Genomic DNA, 27,442 nt, shown 5'->3' with positions numbered 1-27,442 from the left:
GACCTCTGGAACGCTACCTATGACAGTCTGCTTAAACTCGACATGCCAGAGGAGTCGCGCCTGGTCGGCTAAGCAGATGATGTCGCAGCGCTTGTTGCTGGACGCACTGTCGAACACGCGCAAAGCAGACTCGGCATATTGATGCGACGGGTAAGTGGTTGGATGACTACTCATGGTTTCAACCTTGCACTGGAAAAAAAAAACCGAAGTAGTCATCCTGACTAAAAAGAGAATTCCGACCCTGCGTCCCATATCGGTCGGCGAGTCGATCATCGAGTCAAAATCAGCGGTAAAGTACCTCGGGTTGACTCTTGACTCAAAGATGAGCTTTTCTGAGCAAATCCAAGCAGCAGCAAACAAGGTTGCGGCTGGAGTTTCGGCGTTAAGTAGGCTAATGGCAAACATTGGGGGTCCTACGTCCAGTAGGTAACGTTTCCTGATGAGTTCAACGCAGTCTGTCCTGCTCTACGGCGCAGAGGGGGGCTGGCGCTCTTAACAAGGAGGTATATCGTAAACGCCTCGCGCAAGTACGGAGATGGGGAGCTTTACGGGTGGCCTCTGCGTACCGCACTGTCTCTGAACTGGCCGTGATGGTGATCGCGGGAGTTATCCCCGTGCCCTTCTTGCTAGGGAGCGTCAGGCCATATACAAGCGCAAGGGAGATGAGCCAAGGGAGGTGGTTGCTCGCGAAGAACGGCAACACACTCTAGACGAGTGGCAGCTCTCTTGGCAAAATGAAACTAGGGGCAGATGGACTACGCAGCTCATCGGCAACTTAGGTGCGTGGCTGAATCAGAAGCATGGTGAGACTGACTATTTCCTTACCCAATTTTTAAGTGGGCATGGAGGTTTTCAGTGTTACCTGCATAAGATTGGAAAGGCGCGTTCTCCGGATTGTGTGTTTTGCAATGGAGTTGTGGACGACGCCCACCACACTTTTTTCTTGTGGAAGGTGGGATGGGGTTCGTCAGCAGCTCTATTTAAACACAGGGGATCTCTCTCCAGACAATATTGTCGAAGAGATGCTGACGACTGCTGACAGGTGGAACCGTGTTGCCCATTACGTTCGGGCCCTTCTCGTTGCTAAGAAGATAGAACTCGACCGATGGAGGAGCCGGATGGCAGGGGGTTCCTTGAACTGACAGTTCCCTTCCTCCTCTCCCCTTTCGTTGGTAAAAGGAATTCCCTGATTTGAAGGCTCCGCAAAGCGGGAGAGTTCGGGGACTAGCCCGAAGTAATATGACAAACGGTTCCAGGCTGGCTCTCTGACGATGGGGAGGTGTTTAGTTGGTAGTCCGACGACGTACAGAATCGGGAGTATGCGTAAATGCATTCACCTACCCTACCCCAAAAAAACAAAATGAAGCATATTATCCCCAAGTTTGATCAAAATTATACTATTAGTAACAAAGTTACAGTAGCTCAAAGTTGTCTTTACCGTGTAAATTTACAACCCGAAGTACTAAATCTGACATGTTAAATGCATATACATAACGGACTACATACAAATCGGATAGTTCTACACTCAAATATACTCACAGAAGAAGCAAACAAAACTTTTCATACCTGAAGCGCCCAGCTTCCGGTTTCCCGACTTGTTTATTATTATGATGCATTGCTGAACAAGCAATACAACTTTTTTTTGGGGACATAGGACAATAAAGTTATGTTACTTGTAAATCCATAAGAGACGAATCAATTTGTTTTTGTCTTGTCGGCAAAAACAAAGGTGGAATTTCTGCTTTGTTTTTCTTTAATGTCAATGTCCACAGAAGTGAGCTTTTTGGTTTTTAACACATTGATTAATTCTATAGATGAAAACCAATTGAATATCTTTCTTCCGACTCACTGAGGTCATCTGAATCTTTTCCGTAGTAAATATAGGAATTGAGAAGGTATCCCGTCCTTGCATCTATTAGCGCCATAACCTTTACTCCGCATTTAGCAAGCTTAAGAGGCATGCACATTTTAAACCTGCATCTGCCGCAAAATGCAACTAGCATCTCATCTACACAAACATTTTCACCAACAATATATACAGATTGACAATTCGAGATAAATGCGTTAAAACTTCTGATATAGGAACTAGGGGGTCCTGCTTTATCCGTTCGTTTCTGATGTCCGCATCATCAAATCTTAGACAAGAAAGAACTATTTGAAGTCGATACGCATTTGTTACACATCTAAAAATGTCTCGATCAGTTCCATCCGTAGTGAAAATTGATCGAATATTTTCGTGGTTTAATTTGAAAATTAAAATTAATATCAGTAATCCAAATAATGCTTGTTCTACAATATCTAAATCTCGAAGGCCGCAGTTATTTGCGGAATTTTCTATTTTCACGATTCTGACATTTGTTGAATGAAGAATGAAATTTACAATATTATTATCAAAGAAAAGGTTCCACACTTCCTCAGGGTCAGCAGTGTACGTCGTGTGTCTTCTAAGAACTGGTCACTTGACAACGATGTTATGTTGTTACGTTCGGGTATGTTTAGGTACTACACGATCTTTTAACCATTTAAAGCGATTCTTACCATATAAATAGCTGGTATGAATGGCATTAGAGTCGGGATTTTCGATATGTTTATCCTCTGCTTTTATTTCTGATTCAGTGTGATGGTCCGGTGGTTCATAACCGTCATCTGAATCTAAATCAATTAAATCAGAATCAATTTATTATATCCATTTTTCTGAAGTTTCTTCAAAAACATTGTCTCCAAATTTAACTCTATTTGAAGGTCCAGGATATTTCCATCATCCATTTCTACATCCTAAAACAAAAATAAAAGCAATAATAAAAAATGCCATTTGTTAGTCAATTTTATGGTATTATAACGCGAATTAAAAAACACGGGCAAAGAGTAGTATAGGTCCCAGGACGAAACATGGATTGGTACTCACGATGGAGCATATAACCTGGGAAACGCCTGCTGAACCAATATCAACAGCTCCACTACCAAACCCTATCTCCACCTCCACGTGGTGATCGCTGGAAGTTCTTTCTTAATAGAAAGTTGCAGACATAGAAGGATGCGCCTAAAAACGGGACAAAATGTACCAACTGGTCCTCCAGGTTGGAGGTTGGGTAGAGCTACACGGAAAACCATTCCTCATGGAACGTGCGTTCCCTGTACAGACCGAATGCTGCTGAGCAGCTAGCCGATACCTGGTCCCAATAAAAGGCTGATATAACAGCGTTGCAAGAGATACGCTGCACAGGAGCGGTTTCCTGGAGAAAAGCTTCTACACCATATACTATAGTGGCCATCCAGTAAACCATGTGCTCGAAGTAGGTTTCTTAGTCAGCCAAAAAATGAAGCGTGCTGTTATCGGCTTTGAAAATATAAGCGAAAGGCTATGCACTCTGCGTTTGTGAGGCAAATTTAGAAATATAAGCCTCATAAATGTTCACGCCCCTACACACCGCCGTTCGCAAACTGCATAGTGATACCTTCTACCAGGCGGTTGAGCGGACCCTCGAAGCCTATTCCAAGCATGATATCAAAATCATACTTGGAGATTTCAACACGTGCTAACGGAACGCCGCCACCTATCAGCCTTGATGAATGTCAGAACATATAGGGGGGCCAATATAGACTCGGACCACTATCTCGTGGGCATAGTGCTCCGAGCTATAATTACGACACCACCTGCAATCCCCTCTGACAAGCAAGTGAAAATGAATATTGAAGCCATTCACAACAGAGCCCTCCGTAAGGCCTATAAGGGCGAACTGGATGCCGCAATAACCGCAGCTAACAAATGTCCTGGAGATGAAGGATCAACAAATGATCTTCACAATCACCTGAAGAACATTATCATTGATACGGCCACAAAGATACTTGGTCTCAGCCGCAAGAAAAGTCGGAACAGCTGGTTTGAGGATAAGTTTGAACTAGCAACGGAATGGAAGAATGTAGAATACCGCGTAATGTTGCATTCTCAAAGAACCTGGGCACGCGCAGAGACTCATCACGAACTCCTCGAGCGGAGAAGCAACTTCACAGACAGAAAAACAACAACCAAAATATCGGTGAGTTGGAGGTTCCTCCAACTGAAGACGACCAATTCCGTCCAATTCATCGGCTTAGAAACCATAAGTCGCCAGGAGCCGACGGGATTACGGCCGAATTGGTTAAATATGGAGGCGAACAATTACACCAAATGGTTCATCAACTGATGCTCAAAGTATGGGACAGCGAATCAATGCCTGACGACTGGCAACGGGGCACTATCTGTCTCATACATAAAGAGAGGGATATCACGCAGTGAAGCGATTATAGAGGTATCACGTTGCTGAATACCATCTATAAAATATTCTCCTCTGTCTTGCTAGGCCGGATAGCCCCATAGGCTCAGAACATCCTTGGCTCATACCAAAGAGGCTTCACTCCAAGCAAATTAGCAGCAGATCAGATTTTCTCTCTGCGATAAGCGATGGAAAAACTCTTGGAATATGGACACCAGTTGCGCCACCTTTTCGTCGACTTTACAGCCGCCTATGACAGCATAGCCAGAGTAAAACTCTTCACGGCCATGATGAGGATTCGGTATCCCGACCAATGTGCGAGACCGGATAAAAGAATCAGGATCACTCTCGAGATCGTTCAACATCAACAAGGGTCTAAACGAAAACAATGAAGACCGTTGAAAATTTCTTCTGTCTATAACATTGATGACGATAAAATCTGATCTGATCTTAGATTAAGGAGTTATCGAGGGTTTAACAGTTGAAAATGTCAGCTTAGGTTTCGGAATTTTCGTTGGCTCAGCAATATGGGAAAAGGAAATCATCAACTTCACGTATTTTATGAACACTTTATTTTCAGCTGTATACTAAAATCTTTATAAGAGTATATGGTGACTTAAGTACATTAAAGTTATGAATTTATCTCTATCTTAAACAAAATAATACACTTGGATGGCTCGCCTTTCATTACCTATGTGACTTAGTGTGCACCTAACTAGTTTCATAGGGAGCTTGAACGGGGAAACATCCATCCCGCATACGAGGAACCCTTAAAACTCGATGTGTAGCATTCGAATCTACAATCTTCGAATACTTCGCGTTGAGTTTTAGTACTTCCGCCAACAAATCAAGTACTTTATAATCCCAGAAATTGTTGAGTAATAAAAATATTTCTGTGAATATACAGTTCATAAAACTAAAGTCGTATGCGATGCATTTTCCCATTTCTGCTCCCTTTGTACACAGATACATTTTTACGATTACACTAACTAAAATAAATACACCTAGGGATTTCCTTGTAACAGTTGGGCAGTTTCCGAATTATAATGACAAGGTGTGAAGATGGACTTACAGTAACGCTAAAAATAGTACTTACATAAACATCTAGAAAGCAATAGTCCACAGGATAATTGAAAGGCGTAAAACAGGCGTAAAAGAGCGTGCAATTCGTTCTGTAAAAAATACTCAATTTCGAGTGACAGTCTTTCAAGACGGATCTAGCTAATATTTTTGAATTCACTCCTAATATAGTGGTTCACATTCTAAATGGTTGTCGTTATTGTCGCTGCCCCTGGTCCTGCCCATCTCCGACCTCCTTACGAAGCCATTCGACAATTGATTTATAATTTTTATTCATCCACGCCAAATCCACTTCTACACGTTCCACAGCTTGCTGGATTGAAAGGCCAGCCTCTTTGTAGTGATTGTCTATGAAATGTTTAAGTTCGTCCAATTCAAACTGAGAGTTCATCCTTTGCGTTGAATATTTGATGATGAGGTTGAGGTTGGTCACGGATGATCCCAGGCTACAAAAGAAAATAGCGTTGAAGTTTTAAAATACAGAATTTAACTTCAACTTTTTAGGGGGATTGTAAGTAAATGAGGAAGCATTTGAATCTTAAATTCTAAAATTATTCATTGACTTCTAAGTCAAAGGAAACAACATCTTACAAGTTTCTTTGTCAAAAGTGAATTAGTTAGTTCAGCTTTTGCGAATTTGAAAACTACATTCAGAGGCAGATAGGATACAGTTTTTTGGTTGGAGAAAATCTTACCAAGGTATCTTCTTCTGAGGTCTGAGAAGGCCTGGCGGCTTCGTATTAAGGCCAGGGCCCTTTCAATCTCCTCCTCACATTGGCTTCATATAGCCGAGATCACTACCGTAATTTTTCCAAATGGTAATGTAAGAAGCAGTGGCCACTTAAAAGCCTTACCAGGGCTTTCGTGTTCCATTTTTTAAGGGAAAATAAAAGTGCAGCTTTAGAGAGCGGGGGGGGGGGGGGGGCACTTTCACATCGATTTGACGATGAGTGACCGGATGCCAAATGCTGGCTCTGGTCCCACCATTATGAATCCAGATCCTTGGCAGCGAGTCTGTCAGCTTCCTCATTACCCACGATGTTCGGCCAACTAGCTTCACAAGATGTTTCTATTCAGCGCTATTTTCTCGAGAGGTCGGACCAGTTCCATAGTCGGGCTTTCTAAGAACACCCCTGGGCCCAATCCGTTTTCTATCACTGACCCCTCGGTGATGGTTATCAAAGTCTATCATCCTAAATGACTCATAGCATTCGTTGGCCATTCTTCCCTTTGGTGACTACCACAGAATAAGTTTCCTCAACAACAAAGTTCAGCTTCGACCGGCAGATCATGCATCTATATAACTGCATACCGGAACGAAGGTGGTTCGCTTGAGATGAAATCATTCACCAATCACGGAACAACTGGACAACTGGATTTAATTTTAGTCATTCAAACTCGAGTTACAAAATGATTAATGGCCAGTTTTCATTTTAAAGAAATCATCTCCTGAAAACTTCTTTAAAGCCGGTACAAAAAGTGCGAAATGGATAACGGTAAAACTAACACTGCTGGAATATGACCATCAGTTGCACCATCTTCTCATCGAACTCAAAGCCGCCTAGGATAAGATAGCCAGAGTAAGACTGTACACCGCTATCAGAAAATTCGGTTTCCTGACGAAATTGATAAGACTGACTAGGCTTACCTTGATCAATGTGCGAGGCCAAATAAAAATAGCAGAATCACTCTCGAGATCATTCGACATCAACAACGGCCTAAAACAAGGCGATGCCCTATCATGCGTCGTCTTTAACCTGGCCCTGGAGAAAATGATTTGCGATGCAGATGTAAACACGAGAGGCACCATCCTCTTCAAGTCCACCTAACTAACGATATTGACATTATGGGAAGAACAACTCGAGATGTACAGTCTACCTTCATCCAGATCGAGCAGGTGGCGTGAGATCTTGGGCTGCACATTATTGAAGGTAACTCGAAGTACATGGTGGCAACGTCAGGGTCAAAGAACAAAGAACGAACAACATCGAACCACACTGGTCAGGCGAAAACAATAAAGATTGGAGACTACAACTTTGAAAACGTTGAAAATTTTCTCCTATTTAGGGTCGAAAATCACAACTGATAACAGTTACGATGATGAAATTCGCGCACGGTTGTTGGCTGCCAACAGAGCCTATTTCAGTTTACAAAAACTATTTTGCTCGAAGGGTCTCACCATAGGGTCAAAGCTCTTACTGTACAAGACAATGATCTTGCCAGTCCCTCATGTATTCCTCAGAGACCTAGGTTCTTAGCAAGAAAAATTGCGAACTCTTGGCCGCGTTCGAGAGAAGAATCCTCCGAAGAATTTTTGGCCCCCTACATGAGGATGGACGATTCCGTAGCCTACATAACGACCAAATCTATGAGCGATACCATGACCGTCAAGTTGTGGATAAAATCCGGCTCAACAGGTTGCGGTGGGCGGGTCACCTAACCCGTATGGATGAGGATGATGGTGGACCCCGGCGCAAAACCGGGATATCAGGAGTTACTTAGTTAGGCAGGCCTAGACCGGATACCGATTGTTGCGCCCTTGATGATGATGACAATTGCATGCAATGAAATCCACTTCCCAAGATAGCCGAGTGGGTCGCCCCAAGGGCACTTGGCGCAGAGTAGTAAAGAAGGAGGGCGGTCGTCTCGGGAAGTCCTGGGAAGAGCTGAAGCGTAGGTGTGATTGACGTGCTATACTCCACCAAGGGATAAATGGCAACCATATATGTATATATATATTATTTCGGACACACCTGATTGCACCTGTGGAACATTTACGAACGCGAATTATTCACTTCAAGTTTTCTCCCGTATCCTTTCTAGCTCTATGAATAGTCGATCAGCTGGTGCCGAACAAGGACGATACTTTCTAAAATAAGCCAGATAATAATAATAATCCTTGTCGCAGCAATCCATATTGAATCAGAGCCTTGAAGTGTATTAGAGCACTTCATTCAAGACCGTAACGGCACACCACAGTACACTGTAAGAGGCAATGTGGTCAGCATTGCGCTCGCCCGAGATTATTACCCTGATTTGATACAAGCCAAAGTTTTCTTTAAAGCAACTTTTGCCGATAATGTTTTCAGTTGTGCTGGCAGGACAGCTACGGCATAACAAATGCATTCTGAAACGAGGAAATTTTAAACTGCGACAATGGGCAGGGAACATCGATTTATTTCGCCAACCTTACACATACCGAATGGCCCTCGCTCTGTCAATGCTTCAGAGTCTTGCTTGGGATCCGACCAGCCATAGCCTATCTCTAGAATCGATTATAATATAATATAATCTTCAAGTGACCGGACGCTTCCTTTACCTATAAAAACTACTCGATTGTGCAAACACTATGGTTGCTTGGCACGGTTATGAAAGCATTTCTGTCGATGGAAAATTTTCGTCGCCAACCAAGCGCTATATATGTACAAACAGACCAGTGGCGACCCACTAAACCTGACAGAAAACCGGCGGATTTAGCTATTCGGGGAAGTGCTATACAAGAATAACTGGCCTCCTCAGTTTTCTGAATTTTGGCCCACTAAAACTTCATACAAAGGAAAAAATATCTATATTAGCAATCCGCTGACCACATTTTTAAACTTGCAGAATTGGTTATCTTACATACAACTGATCCTAGTTACTGCTTATTGTTTACGTTTTGTATCCAAATGTCACCTCTTTAAGAATTCCGGAACTTACAGCGTGGATATAACAGGCTTGTAAAAGGGAGACTTCAAGAGTTCGAAAGAGAGACTTCAAAGTCCTTGAAAGGGATGAGTCAGCCAAGTTGGACTCTCTTAGGAAACCCCATGGTACTTTCACAAACTCTAGACTGGAATCAGTACAGACCTTCTTGGAAGTACACCATCCCGGAGAACTGGTGAGGAAAGTAAAAGGGGGTGAATTGGCGCTTCCTGCACCCCATTCAACTTGTAAATGTTGCAAGGTGAAATGAGATACTGTCATACTGTCCTTTGAAAACTTCAAAGCACCTGGCATGGATGACCATCCAGCGACGCTAAAGGGCCCTGGACTACGTGTCACCTTCTTAGCAGAAGTTTAAGATAGACTTCGTATCTAACCCTGGGAAAGATGACTATACAAATCCAAAGAACATCATCCTTGCTGAAATGTCTGGAGGTATTAGTTGAGCATCACATTCGTGAGAAGACGCTATAGTCGTCCCCACTAAATGAAAGCGAACGTGCTTATCTGCATGGAAAGTTCCCTGAGTCTGCACTTCACTCTTTGGTTTCGAAGATAGAGGACGCAACTCTGAATGGGGAGTACACGATTAGCGTGTTCGTAGACATTGAAGCGGCCTTTGGTTGTGCGTCTTTCTAAAAACTTTGTGATGCTGCCGAGAGCATGATATTGATGAAATTTTAATGAAATAGATGTATGCTATGCTTAGGGGCACTTCTAAATGCATTACTAAATTTGCAGAATTTGAGAAAATGTGTATTCATTCAAAGCAGTGCAATAAGAGCAGCTGATAGACTAATACGTTTAAGTTTATGGGGAAACAAGGGACATGAGGAGCACAGAGCATTAGATGGGTTATTGGGGGAATTAAATCCAGTTTTTGCAATGCAAGGTTCTTGATTCAATACAGTGGAACTACTCTAGGGTCACTGTGATTTACATCAAATCTCGGATGTTTTAGCAAAAGAGGGTTCAATTTGTGACATGCCGAGACCGGAATCAGCAATTGGAGTGCCAGTAGGATTGGCAAAGGCTGCTATCAAAAACTATTAACAGACTTGCCATAATTGCAGGTGGCACAGTCTCTACACTGCTAAACACACCAAACTTTTTTTTTGTCAGAACCAAACAAACCTACCGTAAAGTTTATCCTGTCGAAAATCAAGAAGACTTGTAGACGTATTGTCGGCATTTTGACTGACCATAATTCATTAGTTGGACAAATGTTCAGAATAGGGATTCTCCAAGTTGATATAGGTCCTTTCTGTAATGAGGAAACGGAACCCACGGGACATTTTCTATGTGAATTCCCTACCTATGGACGTATCAGACATCGGAATTTTGATGCAGCGGGTAGCATTACACTAACGGAAGTCTTGCGATACATAAATGAATCCTGAATATTCCGTTGGACGGGGGAATCTAGTACAATGGACCACTAGGGCCTGATTGCTGAGAGGCACCCCTCCCCTCGCCCTTATGAACACATGCACAAACCATTTGCACACCTTACATAGTAGTATATCAACGGATAGCTCTGGATACTTCAACTACAAAGGCTAGTCAAATCGATTTGACTGCGTAAGATGTTTCACATTTTGGAAGACAACTCTACAATAACTTACCACAGTCGCAGTTCACACTCTCCGCGATATTTTCAACAGCTGGTATCGAGTATGCTGTGACCAGTCTCACCAGAGAAGCACTTTTGGCCACACTCGTTCCCATTTCATTATAAGAAGAGGTCTGTGTCGGCACTTGTTTTCTAACTGTGGCACCAATATCTCTTAGCCAAATTGCACTTGCAATTGCACTTTTTCCTTGCAGGTCCTCAAAATTCCAGCGATTAGGGGAATCAGGCGTACATACTATAAAGCATCGTCGGTTCGATTCATGTATGAAGAACATTTCAACCAGTTTAGCGCAAGTACAACCCAATTCAAGACATTTGTTTCCTATGTCAAATAATCCAAATCAAGTTGCACGCATTATTTCAGGTCCGAATGCCCCACCACACGATAATCTTTCGACACTGAAGACAGCTGAATTCTTAATCGCCTGTAGCAACGACAAAAGTGACCAGAGAGCAAACGTGGAAATAGAAAATGTTGTTATCATCAAAGTCGAAACAATCCCGCTTTTAGAATGAATGACAGCCAGGATAATTTGTTAACATTCTGAACTAGATGAAGATGTTTAAATGTAGATCGAACCATCAAACACAATGTTAAACAGTGACTTCTGTGTCTTTTCATTATCACCTGGGCCATTCTTGCTATACTTTCTATCTTCTAGAAAAATAGCTAGTCCTCTAAGCTGCATACAAATACCTTACTGCAAACACTCATAGCGTTGGAGACGTTGCAATCATGCTACTATCATCCATTGAAGAAGAACAAATACTTACTATTTCTTCATTTCCTGCCAATGCCGCCTCACAAAACTGAATGCGATTGGTTGTCCTATCACATTTCCCGCTACAGCAGCGAACACTCGGAAGACGTCCTGTTTTCGTATCATACTACTCTCGTTCAAAGCTCGCTTCAAATACCTATTCAAGACCCACGCCTCCCGGGAACATCCTAGCGCTGACAGGATCAATTCTCTCTCGCTAGACACTTTTGTTTTGGTGAAGCGTTCAAATGCAAAATCCCACTCTTCCTCCGTTCCATACCGGATGGCATTACAGTAAACAATGTTTTTCAGATTTGGTGAAATCCTGGAAAGTAGAAATTGCTCCTTTTACCTATGCTCTGAAAAATAAAGACACCCTTGAGGACTTACGGATTCTGTGTGTCAGGATTGGGAGAATCCATCCATATACGAAATTGCCGGTTGCAAGTGTGAATACAATTTTTATAACCCAAATGGCAAGCTGATGTTAAGATATCCACACGTTTGTAAATATTCAATAGATTCGAATCGTCGCCTTTTTCATCGAATCCAACCTCATCATAGGCGGGTTTCAAAAGACGAATCAGATATTGCTGCAAAGTACCAAATGCATTGATATAAACTTTATCAAAAGATCAAATCCTGCCCATACCTGCCATAAGTGATATTCTCCTTCTTTTATGAACATTGAATCAATAAAATTCAACGCCGTGACAGCTGCCTTCCATGGGACATAGTCATCTTCATGCTCCAAGTATAGTGTGATGTCTAAAGCAGTTTCATAACTCAACAGCCCAGCGCGTGCTAAATTCAAGGAGTCGTCTATCAATTGAGCCCGGTTCGCCGCTGCAATCTGCTTGAACCGTGCCGGATCACGTAAGTGCGTTATGATAGCTTGCCAATTCTGCTGGTCATACTGCACTCGATAGTACCCGGTTTGCTGAACATTGAATAAAAACCAATTACTTTTGAATAAGTCAACATCTTCAATTTCGATGGTTTGGTTTTTTCGCATCCAGAACATGGGACGAGTATCATTGAAATTTAATTTCTCTGCAGTGGTGTAGGTCAGTGGGATCCACCATAAGGGATCCGACTCATTAGAGGGTGGTAGCGCTTCGTATGAAAACCGTTTCTGTGTAAGTATCAAGGAACCTTTCTCTGCATCCCTGGTAATAGTAACGAGGGGGAAACCTGTTTGTAGTGTCCATGTGTCCATTATCTCCTTGACAGTCATGGCTTTCTCGAGGATGCGAGCATTATGAGCTTCTTGCGTTAAAAATAGCCACAAATGATCTTGCTCCGCGGAGTCGTATGACCTAAAATTAGATTTGTTGGAAGTACCGTGCAAAAGAAATTATCTAGGAATGTCGCTTACATTTTCGTTAAGTAATTCCTCAACCCACGGCGAAAGACATCAGAGGTGAGAAAATGGCTCATCATTCTTATGATGGTTGCCCCTTTACCATAGGATATCCGATCGAAAATCTCATTGATTTCGTCGGGATTGCCTACCTCCACTGAGATCTTATGCGATGATGATAAGGCGTCTAATGTGAACACATTTTGCAATTCGTTTATGACAAATTGGTCCATTGGGGTCCATTGAGGTTCAATTGCATCTACGCCCAAGTACTCCATGTAGCTTGCAAAGCCCTCGTTGAGCCAAATGTCTGACCACCAACTTGGCGTCACCAGATTACCAAACCATTGATGAGCCAATTCATGCGCCACTACTGTTGCTACGCGTTGTTTGATACCTGAAGCAGATACACCTGGTTGATAAAGCATCGCTGTTTCTCTGTAAGTATATGAATTGAAAAGTATTAAAACATTAGGTATGAATCTACATAAAATGAAAGTACATTGAAGAGTTTGTTACAATAGAACCAGAAGTCAAACAATGCCCTATATGATACAAGCCCACTATTCGGCAGTGATAGTGGTAAAGGGGCCCGGAATAAAGGATTAATGGAACGGCCTGCACTGACACCCTGGGCAGGGGGTTGTGCCATAGAGTTCTCATCTCAAAGCCCGGATTTCCTTCAAGATGAAAAGTGGGTTTCCCATGTGTTTCGTGAAGGCCGTAGATTTACTGTTATACGCTGGATTCCGGGAGAAAAGTGTAATCTCTAATTTGGATAACCAATGCTGTGGAGAAAATCCTCAAACACGAAAATGACTGTCATATTTTTATGACATGATATCCATTCATCTAAATATAGCTTGAAAACTGTCTTGTTTCATATCGGTAATAAAAAAACTTCTTTTCCAATTAGTCTTATGAAAACAGCTAAGAACCCTGAAAAGGGGAAAGTTTTGAAAGGGCCACAAAAACATTCATTTAATATAAAAAAATTGTACCGATTTATTAAAAACAATAACAAATTTCTGGTGAAATACCTATTTTTTTTCAGGCCTCCGACGAGTGGGCGAACGTTTCCACCGAGACCCTAAAATTTTTGAAAACAGATACAAAGGTTTCTGGGACGAAAGGAAAGTGCGTTTAGCCCAACCTATCATTTTATCATGAAATTTACATTATACTTCAAAGTGAATAATACCACTGCATTCAGTTACTAAAAGAACCTACCAACAAGTGAAAACCGATTTAAGGCCGTCTCATACTCATAAGTTCGCAATGTCAAATCAATTCCCGTGAGAAATGATTTGCTTGTGCTGATTTAAATCACTGGCTGATTTCTTTCATTATGGGAAAGGTGACAGTGTTAACTGATTATGAAAAGAGTTAAGTTAAGACTTGGAATGTAGAGAATATTAGCAATATCGCCAATTAGCACAAAAAACAAGTTACCACGAATTATGAACAATCTATTATAAAATCCTGAAGGATTTGGCACCGAAATTGCAGAGCGAAAAAAAAATCTCTTAAACTGTACATGCTAAATGGAAGGTTGCATCATCTTTGATGGTGAGCGCCACTGTTATTAGGTACCTGCAAGCTTTCATCAACTAGTGTCTGCACCGTGTCATCGGGTACAGCTTGACACCATATCCAGTGAAAAACCACGTCGACATACGAGCTACCCGTACCCGTCGTCGTGCTGATCAGAAGGGGAAATGCCAGAGGATATCACACATTCAGAAAAAGCGATGATCCCATTGCAGGATGGGTTACCATAAGGCGAAATTTCGTAGAAGAGTATAGGAAAAGTGCAAACTTCTCAGAAAATCGGGGAAGGGGAGGCTGAAACACATTTCTACAAACCATCAACGACAGTGCATAGCCATGGTTGATGCGCTATACCTTACATAGGGGTTCTGGTAACCATACAATATACAATTTCCGTAAGTCCAAACGGGAGTAATGTAAAAATATGTTTAGTTATTTATTGAGCGATTTAAGGATTAATAGTTAAATAAGTAAAAAACAAATTCAATAAAGTAGAAAAATTTAATCTCTGCGGCCGGCTGGAGATCAAAAAAGGCAACATTTTATTTTTATTTTTTCTTTGCGAAAATTTCTGATTCCAAGTCTTTATTTTTTTAAGATTTTCCAGTAACCCAAAGTCATGCATGGCGTCACTTATTCATGTTTTACTAAAAAATCTATAGCAGACAAAATATAGCCTGAAAAATTCCAGAAGTTACCTTACTTTAAGATTGCCATAACATATATGCACAATTTTATCGAGATATCTCTTTCCGTTCTTAAAAAGTAAAGCTTTTAAAAAATTTGAATGCGTCACGTCGTCTTCTAATCAGTACATCTACCGATGGTAGCTTGCTCCATATAGGAGAAGTGTTATTACTACTGCTAATAAAAAAATATCGCATATTATGTTTAAAACATCTAAAACATCTGCACCTGTGCAGATGTATGTGCGCTCCAGCCGTCGCTCGACAGTGTGAGAGCTACCTTGCTGATCGGACAGCAGGTATACTGAGCAATTCGCCCGAGGATGTCGATGAACACTCTGCTGCAGATGCAAAGAACACTTCACCACGATTCGCAACCGTATAACATCCGGTGAAATTCTGCTTGTTGTGGATGAAATTGATAGTCACTGGAACATGCGGATATGGACTGCTTCTGCAAGCAGAAGAGAAATCAACCCAGGCATCAATTTCTTCCAACGGAGTGGAATCGCTGGGCTTGACGTTATCCCTCCCCTATTCATCGCTGCATCTGGAGATCTTTTACTGTCATTCGAACGAAAATCCTGGATATCCGGGACTTTTGCCAGAGAGTGGAAGAAGATTGCAAAGAAGGGCACTCATCTTGAGTGCGCTAACTGAAAAGGTATCTCTCTGAGACGTAATTCTCGATCAGACTCACCAAATATCCAAGAACACCTATGTAAGCCAATACACCTTTTGTTCGGTCCCATTTGTTGGAGCTGAATGCATTTTTGATATTCAGTGCGTGAAACAGTTAATTTTACTCCTCTAAATGGCCTCTTTTAAGTGGCTCCACAGTTGACTGTATGCCTTCTCTCAATCGTTCATACCAATATTTACTCTAAGCTCCTGATAAAGCCTCCTTGTCCGGAATCATGCGAATCGCGAACTTGCGACCTCGCTGTTCCACCAGTTGGTTACTAGAAAATAATCGCCCTCTGAACATAGCAGGCTTGCGTTCCCCATTGGGATATCCTGGGTGAATTTTTCTATAGCCGTACTATCTAGGGATATATCGAGCTCGCCATCAACAGCAGCTAAAGCGGCCCTCACATATGCTAGGACTATAGACCCCAGGCTCCTCTGAAGGTGTATGAACTCCCGACATTCGCCATTACCATGTCTAGCTCCACAAATGCATCATTAAAGAATCCACGCGTTAAAATCCCCTGCTATGATTCTCAGCCCACGTCCTCACGCGCCCAAACCCAGCGCACTCAGCCTCTACTCATACTCGTTAAGAATGGTGTTGGGTACAGGATAGCAACTATATATGTGAACTCCATCCACCTTCTTCTTCTTTTTCTTCAGTTTTTGTCCCGCTCACATGCGAGGTCAGCTCGTCATGATCGGTTTCGCTATTTGGCCCTATCGAATGCCTGATCTGGATGCAATCTCGAGGCTTTTAAATCCCCATCCAGCGTATCAAGCCACCGTTGTTTCGGCCTGTCTTTTGGTCGTTTACCATCGACTTCGACGTTCGGACCAATCTTGGCAAGTGAATTCAAGATTGGTCTGAACATCGAAGTCGATTAATCCCTCCGCCGGCTTCTCCATTATTTTGTGAAAGGGGCTTTTCCGCCAGCACGTACCGTTACCCATTCGATCCTTGACTCAAATACCACCACCGTAATTTCCATATGGCTCATTAATTACTGACAGTGGTTAAGGTTGATTTGTATAAACTTCACCTGCGGTTTACGCGAGGGGTCTTCTATGCTCCGGGCCACTGCAAATATCTACAATGTGCCAATGATTCAACCCTATTTCGCTTTGTAGCTCCATAGCCCTTGTTGATATGGCCTTCCGCCCCGCATCTTCTGCATTGTTTCCACCTCTCATTGGAACTGGTGCATACCTTCGCAATCTGACCGAAATCACCAGCTTAAGCCGACACAAAACCCAGCTAACTCTCCCTGCTACCAACAGTTTGAGTGCTGCCTTCCCTGGCAGGCCGATGATGGCAGTTTACGTTCCACCTTTCCTGTTTCCTTAGCGTTTTACCGGTGACTCTTGAAATCCGGTAAGATTGAACTGATTTTCCAAGGCCTCCTGAGCCCCCTTCCCCTTTTTGTGGTGATGTAATTCATTTCGTTTCAAACTATAGAGGTCCCTGACCTGCTAGCCCTTATGTCGGCTCCCTGTTCTAATACATTGGGTAATATTGTAAATAAAGACATCAAAATAGCAAAATTTTAGAGTTCTACATACCTAAACGTTATCAATCCCCAGTTTTCCATAGCTCCAGCGTGAAAGTCCGGCAAAGCGATCATATCTATTTTTGGTAATGGGAATGGGATCCCGAAGAACTCCTCAAGGAATTTTAAAATCTTAGGCCCAACTTCCAAAGCGTATTCAGCGGCACTAATACCATCATTTCGAGCCCATATCGAGAAATTACCGTTTGTGCGGTTCTGGAAATCGGAAATCACGAACGCTACGAGGTATGTCGACATTGGAACGGACTCCTCGAACACGTCCCACACGTAATCAGGAAGATACGATCTGGAAAAAAGGATTCATAAACAGCATTCGCTTTCACATGAACATGTAATTACATTTCTTTCGATGCACCTGCCACTTTCGGCATGTTCGAAATCGATGTCATATTCTTGGGCCGGCCGATTGTGATATTGAACTTCGCTTTCATTGCCGGCTCGTCAAAACACGGAAACGCTCTGCGGGCATCGGTTGGTTGGAACTGTGTTGACGCAATCCATCTTGAAATAGGGATTATTAAATATCGTATTTGAACAAGAAACCTCAATCTAATTTACCTCTTTTCATTGTTCTCCACATATGAACTCCTATAAAATCCTTGGAGATAATCCAGCAAGTATCCTTTGTATTTTATTGAAATCTCGTATACAGAATCCTTCCGGAGGGTGGTATGAAAATGCAATATGAAAAATTGCTTGGATTCTTCCACTTCGTGTCTGCTGGTTTGCAAAACCCTTTCCAGCTTTGAATTCGGGTCAATTAATCGAACCACGATATCATCTCTATGGATATCCAAATCAGCAGCATGTAAAGTGATATTGAAGCAATCCTGGATAATCTTTGCACGGATTTTCACCTCACCATGGAATGTAAAATTGTCTTCGATTAAGAATGGGATTAAGCGGATGTCATACGATATTGGTACTACAGATCGTGGAAGCCGTACGTCGGTATCTAATTTGCGTTCTTGCCTACTGTTTGCATCTGTGACATTAAGTCCTTCTTCGCGGCTAGTTCCATTACTTGGTGGAGTGCAAACCGTTTGAATTACGTGCGAGGTAGGACAAAGGGCAATATTATAAACTGCGAAGCCTACAGCTACGCACAAGCACGTGGCCAACGCTATACCGTAGATGATACATTTCCGATGATCCTCAGAAAAGCAACACCACCTTCTCCAACCTTCAGCTGGTGGTTCTGGTTCTTGTATCGCTAAATTTTCGCGCACGTGCATTTTCATTGAAGACCATTAATAATCTTTCCAGGTGAAAATTCGGTAGACACTGCAAATACAACCAAAAAGCCATGATTTATAGAAAATAGTGGTTAGGGTAGAAGAAATATGAAGACCCGCTCAAAAATGGTAAAAGCCACACTAAGATTTGAACCTGAGGAACAAGAAGAAACAGCATATCAAAGATGACAGTCCAATTGAAAATGAAAGAATAGAAACAAGGAGATCTAGATGTATATAATTGCATCTCTCACCTCTCAATTACTTCTTATTCCAGCCAATCCCAACTGAAATTTGTAGCGTCAAGTATTTTTTAAGACCTTCTCACATACATATTCGAAGCAGACGTTTTACGCCTGTCCCTCGTTGCATGTATTGGGATCCCTCATTAAACTCAAAGTAACATAAATCTATTCACTGTGTATGTCTGGGCTCATAGTTCCATAGTTCTCCACCAAATTATTATATCCATTGGTTTGTCGATTAAATTGCATGTGACAGGCTGGACCGGACCCCACATCAAGACCAAAGGGCAGTAGGTTCGTCTATGTGTCCATGGGGTGGGCGGCTGAAGGAGGTGTTACAATAGAACAGCGAAGGACGAAAGTTCGTATCGTCAATTCTGACAGAAGAAGCGGCGAATTAACGGAGACTTCAAGACCAATAAATCGGAAACCGGAACTTCGACGCTTCAAGTATTAAAGGTTTCCTTGATTTTTTATGTAGAAAGATTTGGATACACTATGGGTCCACTCCAGTGAAGTAATGTATATATGTTAAATATACCCGATGTTGAATGTCAAATGATACTGACATTTTGTCTCCTAGGGAGTAGTCATTTGATACGAAATAGACAATTTTGACCTACTATAACTTTGTTAATAATAATAAGATTTCCATGAAATTTTCCAGTACGCTGCTTCAATTAAAGCCTACCTATCAATCTATGCAGCGGGTAGGAATCCCACCAAGTTCAAAGAGACGTTTCATTCCATTTTTACGATTCTCGAACTGAACAGGTTGCATAATTACTACACAATATTCGACGATTTTAATATTATTCACATCTCATAGGTGAACGCCACCCACAAACCTAGAGGGATATTCCTCAGATTTGCGATAGGGCAACAACAGATAGAGTATAAATGCGAACAGATACCCCAACCTGGCTCAAAGCAAATTGCACTGTATTCTTGCACTGCTAAATTATAAGAATCCTTAACGGAGGCTCTCAATTACAATAGCGAACATAACGCAATTCTAATGGAGGTTCTATTTGATGGACAAAGAATTCGCCTTCTGCCGATGGACAGGAATGTCAGTTTAGTTCTGCGGCACAGGCTGATCTCGTACCGAACGATAGCCTACTTGATTAATTTGTCTTGTATGGGGCCACAAACTCCATACTTAGACAGGTATAGAATGAAAGGTTGTAGAGCATGGATGGCGTTCTCAACGTGGTTCTCAAGCAGATTGTCATTCGCAATTATTGCATTCTCTTCAATAAACTATTAAACAATTCCTTCTTTCCAGAAGTAGAAGAAAGCTAGGGTGTTCTCAATCTTAAAGAAGGAAAAGGATCATTTTGCTGCCTAACATCAGCAAGGCATTTGAGAATTTTTACTGAAAGTATTGAACGGACATATCAGGAAAACCGGATTATTATCGAATGCAAAATTCGGATTTCGGTCGAGGCATTCCACAATACATGTACATAATAACGAAGGTAACGTTCGATATTTGCTGGCAGATTAACAATAGTGGGTGAGTAGGCGCTTTTCTTATAGACAAGGAGAAGGCCTTTGATAGCATCTAGTTGGATAGACTGATCTTCAGGCTTTGGGAGAACGAGTTTCCTGGGCACTTCATAGTGATAAAGATGATGGTGCATGCTATATGGCAAATGCTTTGTCATTACAGATGGATATCTCACTACAAATCTAGAATTTTATGTGCTGAGCAATGACTGCACCTACACCTTTTGCAGTATTTGCCATCTAATTTTTCAACATGCTCCAGTTTAATAAATTTCCGAAAAGTCGTTGGATACCTTCGCTGACGATTTGATAGCCTACACAGCACACAAGAAGGCTCGGGCCCGGATTTTCTCTCTACGACCTTGCCGATACTCATCTACCGCTGTTCTGTAGATCTGGTTGAATTACTAGCTAAGTGGAAAAACTAAAGATCTTTGAAAAGAAATGTGTGTTGGCACGGTTAGCGGCGGCCGCGCTCAGTTCTACCATTTATGGCTTGGCGAGGTTTTGTAAACATGTAAATACGTAAATATTACATGCTTTCACCACCAGTTGCTAAATAATACATTATTACTTTGATATGATTTATTCATATTGTTGGTTTGGTTTTTTTTTATCATTGCAAACATGATGATTGGATTGAGTCAAAACTGAATTTTTGGCGACCGATCCCCATGAAACCGACACAATCACTGTCAGCGGCAATGGTCTGCCCAGAACTGAGCGATTTAAATACCTCGGGTCAACCCTATCAGCCAATGGAGAACTGCGTTATGAAATTGTTTCACGCATTAACGCAACCTGGATGACGTGGTGTTCCATAACTAGTGTTCTTTGTGATCGACGTATCAATGAACGTCTCAAATCTAAAATTTACACAATGTTGTCCGTCCTGTCGCTCTCTATGGTTCTGAGTGTTGGCCGACCATAAAAGACAATGAACGGCGTCTTGCGGTAGTGGAGACGAAGATGTTACGTTAGTTGCGACTAGTGGTGTCACACGTTTAGATCACATTCGAAATGGGGATATCCGCGATCGTTATGGGGTTGCACCGATTGTAGAAAAGTTGCGAGAGAGTCGTCTTCGATGGTATGGTCACGCAATTCGTGCTAACTAGAAGACATTTGCCAAGATTGGTCTGAACATCGAAGTCGATGGTAAACGACCAAAAGGTAGGCCTAAACAACGGCGGCTTGATACGCTGGATGGCGATTTGAAAGGCTCGAGATTGCACCCAAATCAGGCATTCAATAGAGCCAAATGGCGAAACCGATCACGACGAGCCCACCCCGCTTGTGAACGGGACAGAGGCTGAAGAAAAAAAGATTATAAAAAAAAACAGAAGCTTACAAAAAGAAAGGAAATAGTAAATAAAATAAACAAGTCAGAATACTGGAAGCTGGGCGCCTCGGGTATAAAAGTTTTGTGTTCATCTTTTGTGCGAAACTGTCTATGTACGATTTTCCATTCTTACATAGCTCAAAATACAAAATATTGTGTCATATTTTGCCAAACTCCTTGATACACCTATGTACATCCATATCAACGATATAAATACTGTGTGCATCCCAAATAAATTATTTATTACCGCATTTATAAATTAATCTAACGCGTCTTTATGCATTTCGACTTTACTCCGTTCACAAAAGCACGTACGTAAATTAAAAACCGCTTGTAACCAGGTACACACATGCCTATTATATTTCTGCTTATAAGCTTTTAGCACATGCATATGCAAATATCTAAAAAAAGCCAGAAAACGAAAACAAAAATGTTCCCATGAACTGTGCCGTTCATATAAGTCACACAGTCATACACACCTTAGATTGGAATAAATTTACCTGAAATGCGAAACTTTGACCTTCTATAACTTTGTTAATAATAATTGGATTTCCTTCAAACTTTTCAGAATTATGTCCTATATCATCGCTTATGCTGATACCATTTTGTACTTCTAGGATGAACTTAAGGGGGGTTTTTGGGTAAGTTTCTAAACCTGTTTTTTTTCTGATTTTTTCGGTTGGGTAAGTTCTGAGAACGAGACCTGTTTCACCATTTCGGGCACACATTTTGGGTCCTCACTCCCAAATGTTTCAGCCAATATCAGAAATAACATCAGCACTATTCGAGTCCTTTCATTTGATACCCGACATGACCATATTCTGTGAAAAAAATTTACATCCTCTTCTTTCGCATGTATGGGGAGCCCTCGTTCAAACTTAACACAAAATGGCGCCACCCGCATGCATGCACGTACACAACATGTTTTTATCAAATTTCATGACAATGGGTTTAGTCGTTTCCAAGTAGGCAGACAGAACAGACAGAGAGACATTGAATCCATTTTAATAAGTTATTATTTGACAAAAAAACTTAGGCAAAATTGAATCGATTTTAACATTTAACATTTTGTGTGAAACAAATATTTATATACTTAAAAAATAAAAAGAAAGAAATGTTTGTTAACATTTTTGAAGAATCTAAAATGTATAACCTTGTGTTTTATTAGCCGTAGGGAAAAGTATCATATCGGTGAAAATTTTTTTTCCAGCTTCCTACATTGCCTCCTGAAAGATGTACCGTTTATGAACCTGAAGAAATGTATTTGGGATCGTTATCCTTTTGGAAGACAAAGTGTTCTTCTATGCCTAAGGTGACTTCTTGGAACAAATTAAGGCACAAAACATCCATGTTCTAGTCAATAAATACCCAATCTACTCACTCTGTTCACTTTGAAACCCTCATGTTAGCTGACAGACAGACTGCTTTCTATCAAACTCAACCAGGTTGTACTTGTCAGATTGCAGGACTGAATATCAAAAGTCTAAGGGATAGTAGTATACTCTGTTTTCTCTATTTATGCGTAGATTAATAGTTTTCTTCTGTCTGAACGAGTATGAAACTTCCCTACTTACAATAATGTTCGTATGTGCTAAGAGTGAACCTGTTTGCCAGTCTTCTCTCAATGTTGTGGTGGGTGTGAATGGGCATATCTGTGAATTGCGAATGACGTCGCGTTGCATTCGAACTGCCAGTTTCCGCGGCGCATCGTTCCACTTTATGACCAACTTAATGGGTCACCACCTCAAATTTCACTCAACAAAACATGATACTATAAAATATTAACTGTTTTGTTTTGTGTTGATAAGTGCTTATTTAAATAAAATAAATCGGAATACCAGAAGCTGGACGGGGGTACGCCACTTGCTATACGTAAAGGAATTCACAGACCAAACGTTCTCACCAAATTTCGTGACAATAGATGTGGCCGTTTTCGAGTAAATCGAAGTTCCCATACAGACAGACAGACAAACGGACGGAAAGACAGTCGATTCTAATAAGGTTTTGTTTCACACAGAACCTTAAAAGTACCAAAAAATGAGGGAAACTACTGAGATATTGATGAACTTCAAAAGATAATTTCTACAAAAACGAAATTTAAATTTATACTTCCTTCTAGTAGAATAGAATGGAATATTGGAACCTTTAGTGTAAAAGATATTTTCAGAAGAAACAATAAATTGATACGATCATAGACAGTGAAACCTGATGACAAACAAGAAAATATGATGTTACCAATCGCAATGCAAACAATGCCAAAGACATCATTTTTCACGAACATTTTGAAGGGGACTGGGGGTAGATCGACGAAAAAGGCAGAACTTCAGAAACACAGCGAGGGTATAGCAACTAAAGCGTTTTCCATCGCTGTAACGATTTCGAAGATGTACACATATTAATAAACATTGGGGCAAAGCCGTAGAGAGAAAATCCCCGCCCTGGGTGAAAATTGTACAAGCCTCCTTATTATCCCTTTTTTCATTGAAACGCTTATCCCGGGACGCTTGGAAAAGTTGGCGTGTAGGGGGTTTCCACCCGTCGTCTCCTCATTTCAAGGGTAACTACCTACTACGACCTACTATTCATTATGGGCCAACTGAGTTAAAAAAATAAAGAAAACCACAGGAAACTAGGAAGAGTGTATTATTTAATTGCATTCCGGTCATGCAGTACTTATCGGACAATATCAGGAGAAGTAGCATATGTGGTAGCAGAAATGCTCCGGTGAAATTATGCAGATTGACTACGGCAACATAAGCTACGATGTGATACGATTAGACAGAGATACAATAGACATGTCGGACTATTAATTTTAATGTGATACCGACGTTATGTATATACATACACATATATACATACATATATTGTCTTGGGATGCAGTAAATTCACACGAAAAATAAAACTTTGCTGCTGTCTATCGCTTTGTTATAGTCTCGTATCTTATTTATGAATCTATTTTATAACGAAAGAAGTGGGAATACCGGAAGCTCGCGCTTCGCACATTTTTCCATCCGTATATAGCTATAAATCCAACATATTCCTTCATATTTTTCCAAACTACAAGATATGCGTATATATTACAGACATTGATGTTATTCTCACCCTAAACAAACAAATTGCCTATTACCGAATACTGCACATATCCATGCAAGTATACAAATTGATCGTACCTATATTTCCGGTTTACTTCATGCACACAAGTATACATATGTACATATATAGTAAGTATATTGGATATAATGTAAAAATATATCTGTCTGGATTAACTACACGCAAACTTCATTAGCACGCATATATACCTACATACACACATCTGTCTGGCTGGAGTAATTAATATTCATAGACAAATTACCCAAACACTTAAAAGAAGATGTTTCTGTGTGACCCCGCATTCATGTAGCTCACTTTGTTGTGGTATTGACGAATTGATATGGGATGATGGCGTCATCCACATTGTAGAATGCACGAAATTCACAACAAATGGCAAAGTTTAATCCTCTATAACTTTGTTAATAATAGTTGGATCTTCTTCAAGTTTGACCAATTGAATTGTGCCTTATGTCGTCCTTTACAAAAACGTAGTTCTAGCATGAACTTAGGGGGGATTTCCAGGTAAATTTCTAAAATATGCTAATATACTATTATTAATTTTATTTATGCAGATATCGGAACTAGATGTATTTTGAGGCCTAGATTTCGTTTAGATATACCACTGGAATTTTTTTCAGATTTTTCATTTGGAAAGGTTCTGAGAACGAGACCTGTTACACTTTTTGGGGGTCATATTGTGAGCCCTCGCTCGCCTGTGTTTCACCTGATATCAAATATGGATCCAGTTTCGGAAAGTACTAATTGAGCCCTTTCATTTGATACCCCACATGACTACATTCTGTGAAAAACAATCTGCACCCTCCATTCACATGTATGTGGAGCCCCTCTTAAACTTAACGCGAAATGGCACCACTTGCTGCATGTAAAGGGAACAACAAAACACATGCTCTCACTAATTTTTGTGACAAATCGGTTGTGATAGACAGACAAGCAGGTCTGCAAAAGCTTTGGATGAATAAACCTTCGTAAAGGTGTGGCTAGATCCACCTGATAAAGCAGGCGCCTCGATGGAAAGAGCTGTCCATGTGGCCCAATGCATCGCCAAAGCATGTGACACGTCCATGCCCAGGAGGTGCTCATTCTCCAGTAGAAGACCAAACTATTAGTGAAATGACGAACTGACCATCCTTCGATCAACCTGCCACTGAGCCAAAAGAGCAGCTCAGAGGGCGGTAGATAGAGTCGATCAGGGGCAAAAAGGAGAGCACCGACACTTTCCAACCACCAACGAATATGACGATAATTCCGCCAATCACCAGAGACGAGCTGCTGGAGATCTGCGGTAGAATAGGAGCCAATAAAGCACCGGGCCTGGACGCAGTATCGAATAAGGCCTTTAAACTTGGCGTGAAATCCAGACCGGACATGTTCGCTGAGTTGTTCGAAGCGTGCATGTCCGAGGGAATATTTCCTGCGGCATGGAAGCGACAGAAGTTGGTACTCCTGCCTAAGCCTGCTAAACCTCCTCATACCGACCCATATGTCTTTTGCACACTGTGGGCAAAGTGTTAGCGTGGGTAATCTATAATAGATTACACCCGGTTGTTGAAAGCGAAGGCGGCCTTGCAAATCGGCAGTATGGGTTCCGTAAAGCCAGATCAACCATTGATGCCATCAAATTGCTTACTGGCTTGGCGGAAGATACAATCCACGGAAAGGGTAGTACCAGCATATATTGCGTGGTAGTAACCCTAGACATGAAAAATGCATTCAATTCGGCCAATTAGAATATAATACGCAAATCCCTAGCGAAGGTTGGTATTCCCGCCTATCTCGCTGCTATTGTCGATAGTTATTTAACTGAAAGGAGGCTCTGGTAGAATATCATGTACAACAATGTACTTAATCTTTCCCTTCCGAGTTAGGTCACAGTGGTGAGTTATGCCGACGACATAGCGCTAGTTATTGTCGGAAAGCATCTCGAGGATGCTGAGTTATACTCAAACGAGGCAATCAGTGCTGTTAAAAGTTGGCTCTGGTCTGGCACTTGCGGAGGAAAAAACAGAAGCGGTCCTCATCACTAAGCGCCGGAAGAGAAATTACGCCTGTATTAGAATCGGGAATCATATCATCACTTCCAAGATCATCAAATACTTGGGGGTGGTGATAGACAGAAAGCTCAGCTATAAGCAACACGTCCAGTATGTTTGCGATAAATCATCCACTGTTAGTGTAACCCTGGTGAGAATGCTGCTGAACGTGGGAGGGCCACGGCATACCTCTAAGTTGCTCATAGCCAGGGTGGTGACCCCAACAATGCTCTATACCACCTCAGTTTGGAAGGAGGCGTTGCGGATGTCAGTTAACACTAACAAACTGAGTTCAGTCTACAGAAGGACACCCCTGAGGGTATGCTCTGCGTTCAGAACTGTCTCAGATAATGCAGCATTCGTCATCTCTGAAATGATGCAGATTGACATCTTGGCAGATGAAATGGCGAATGTATACAATGTGAAGCCAATCTCTCCCTTATTGCAGACACTGAGAGGAAGAGATCCATAAATAGATGACAGGAGCGGAGGGAACGCTCTGGAAACGGTCGGTGGACTCACAGGTTATTCCTGCCATCAAGGGGTGATTCGAGAGACGACACGGTGAGATTAATTATAATCTAATCCAGTTTCTCACGGGGCACGGAGGATATCGCCACTACCTGCACAGGTTTAAATTGGAGACCTCACCCGATTGTCCAAATTGTGATGGA

The 27,442-nt window shown here is 41.6% G+C and overlaps 1 protein-coding gene across 1 annotated transcript in view; it reads right to left on the bottom strand.

Moving 5' to 3' along the window:
• Positions 1 to 4,802: 4,802 nt before the first annotated feature.
• LOC119650601 (aminopeptidase N) overlaps positions 4,803 to 27,442 on the bottom strand; it is a 91,311-nt gene continuing 68,671 nt past the window's right edge. Inside the window, exons 2-9 of the mRNA XM_038053458.1 lie at positions 17,852 to 18,577; positions 17,633 to 17,794; positions 17,286 to 17,579; positions 12,811 to 13,233; positions 12,085 to 12,751; positions 11,823 to 12,025; positions 11,446 to 11,757; positions 4,803 to 5,779 (exon numbers count right to left, since the gene is read on the bottom strand). Of these exons, the coding sequence (XP_037909386.1) occupies positions 5,530 to 5,779; positions 11,446 to 11,757; positions 11,823 to 12,025; positions 12,085 to 12,751; positions 12,811 to 13,233; positions 17,286 to 17,579; positions 17,633 to 17,794; positions 17,852 to 18,534 (2,994 nt within the window). The 5' untranslated portion in view covers positions 18,535 to 18,577 and the 3' untranslated portion in view covers positions 4,803 to 5,529. The remainder of the gene's footprint in view (positions 5,780 to 11,445; positions 11,758 to 11,822; positions 12,026 to 12,084; positions 12,752 to 12,810; positions 13,234 to 17,285; positions 17,580 to 17,632; positions 17,795 to 17,851; positions 18,578 to 27,442) is intronic.

Source organism: Hermetia illucens, chromosome 3 (genome assembly GCF_905115235.1).
Source record: "Hermetia illucens chromosome 3, iHerIll2.2.curated.20191125, whole genome shotgun sequence".
NCBI lineage: Eukaryota > Metazoa > Arthropoda > Insecta > Diptera > Stratiomyidae > Hermetia > Hermetia illucens.
Note: the sequence above shows the minus strand (reverse complement) of the source record. Positions and strands in the feature narration are given on the sequence as shown.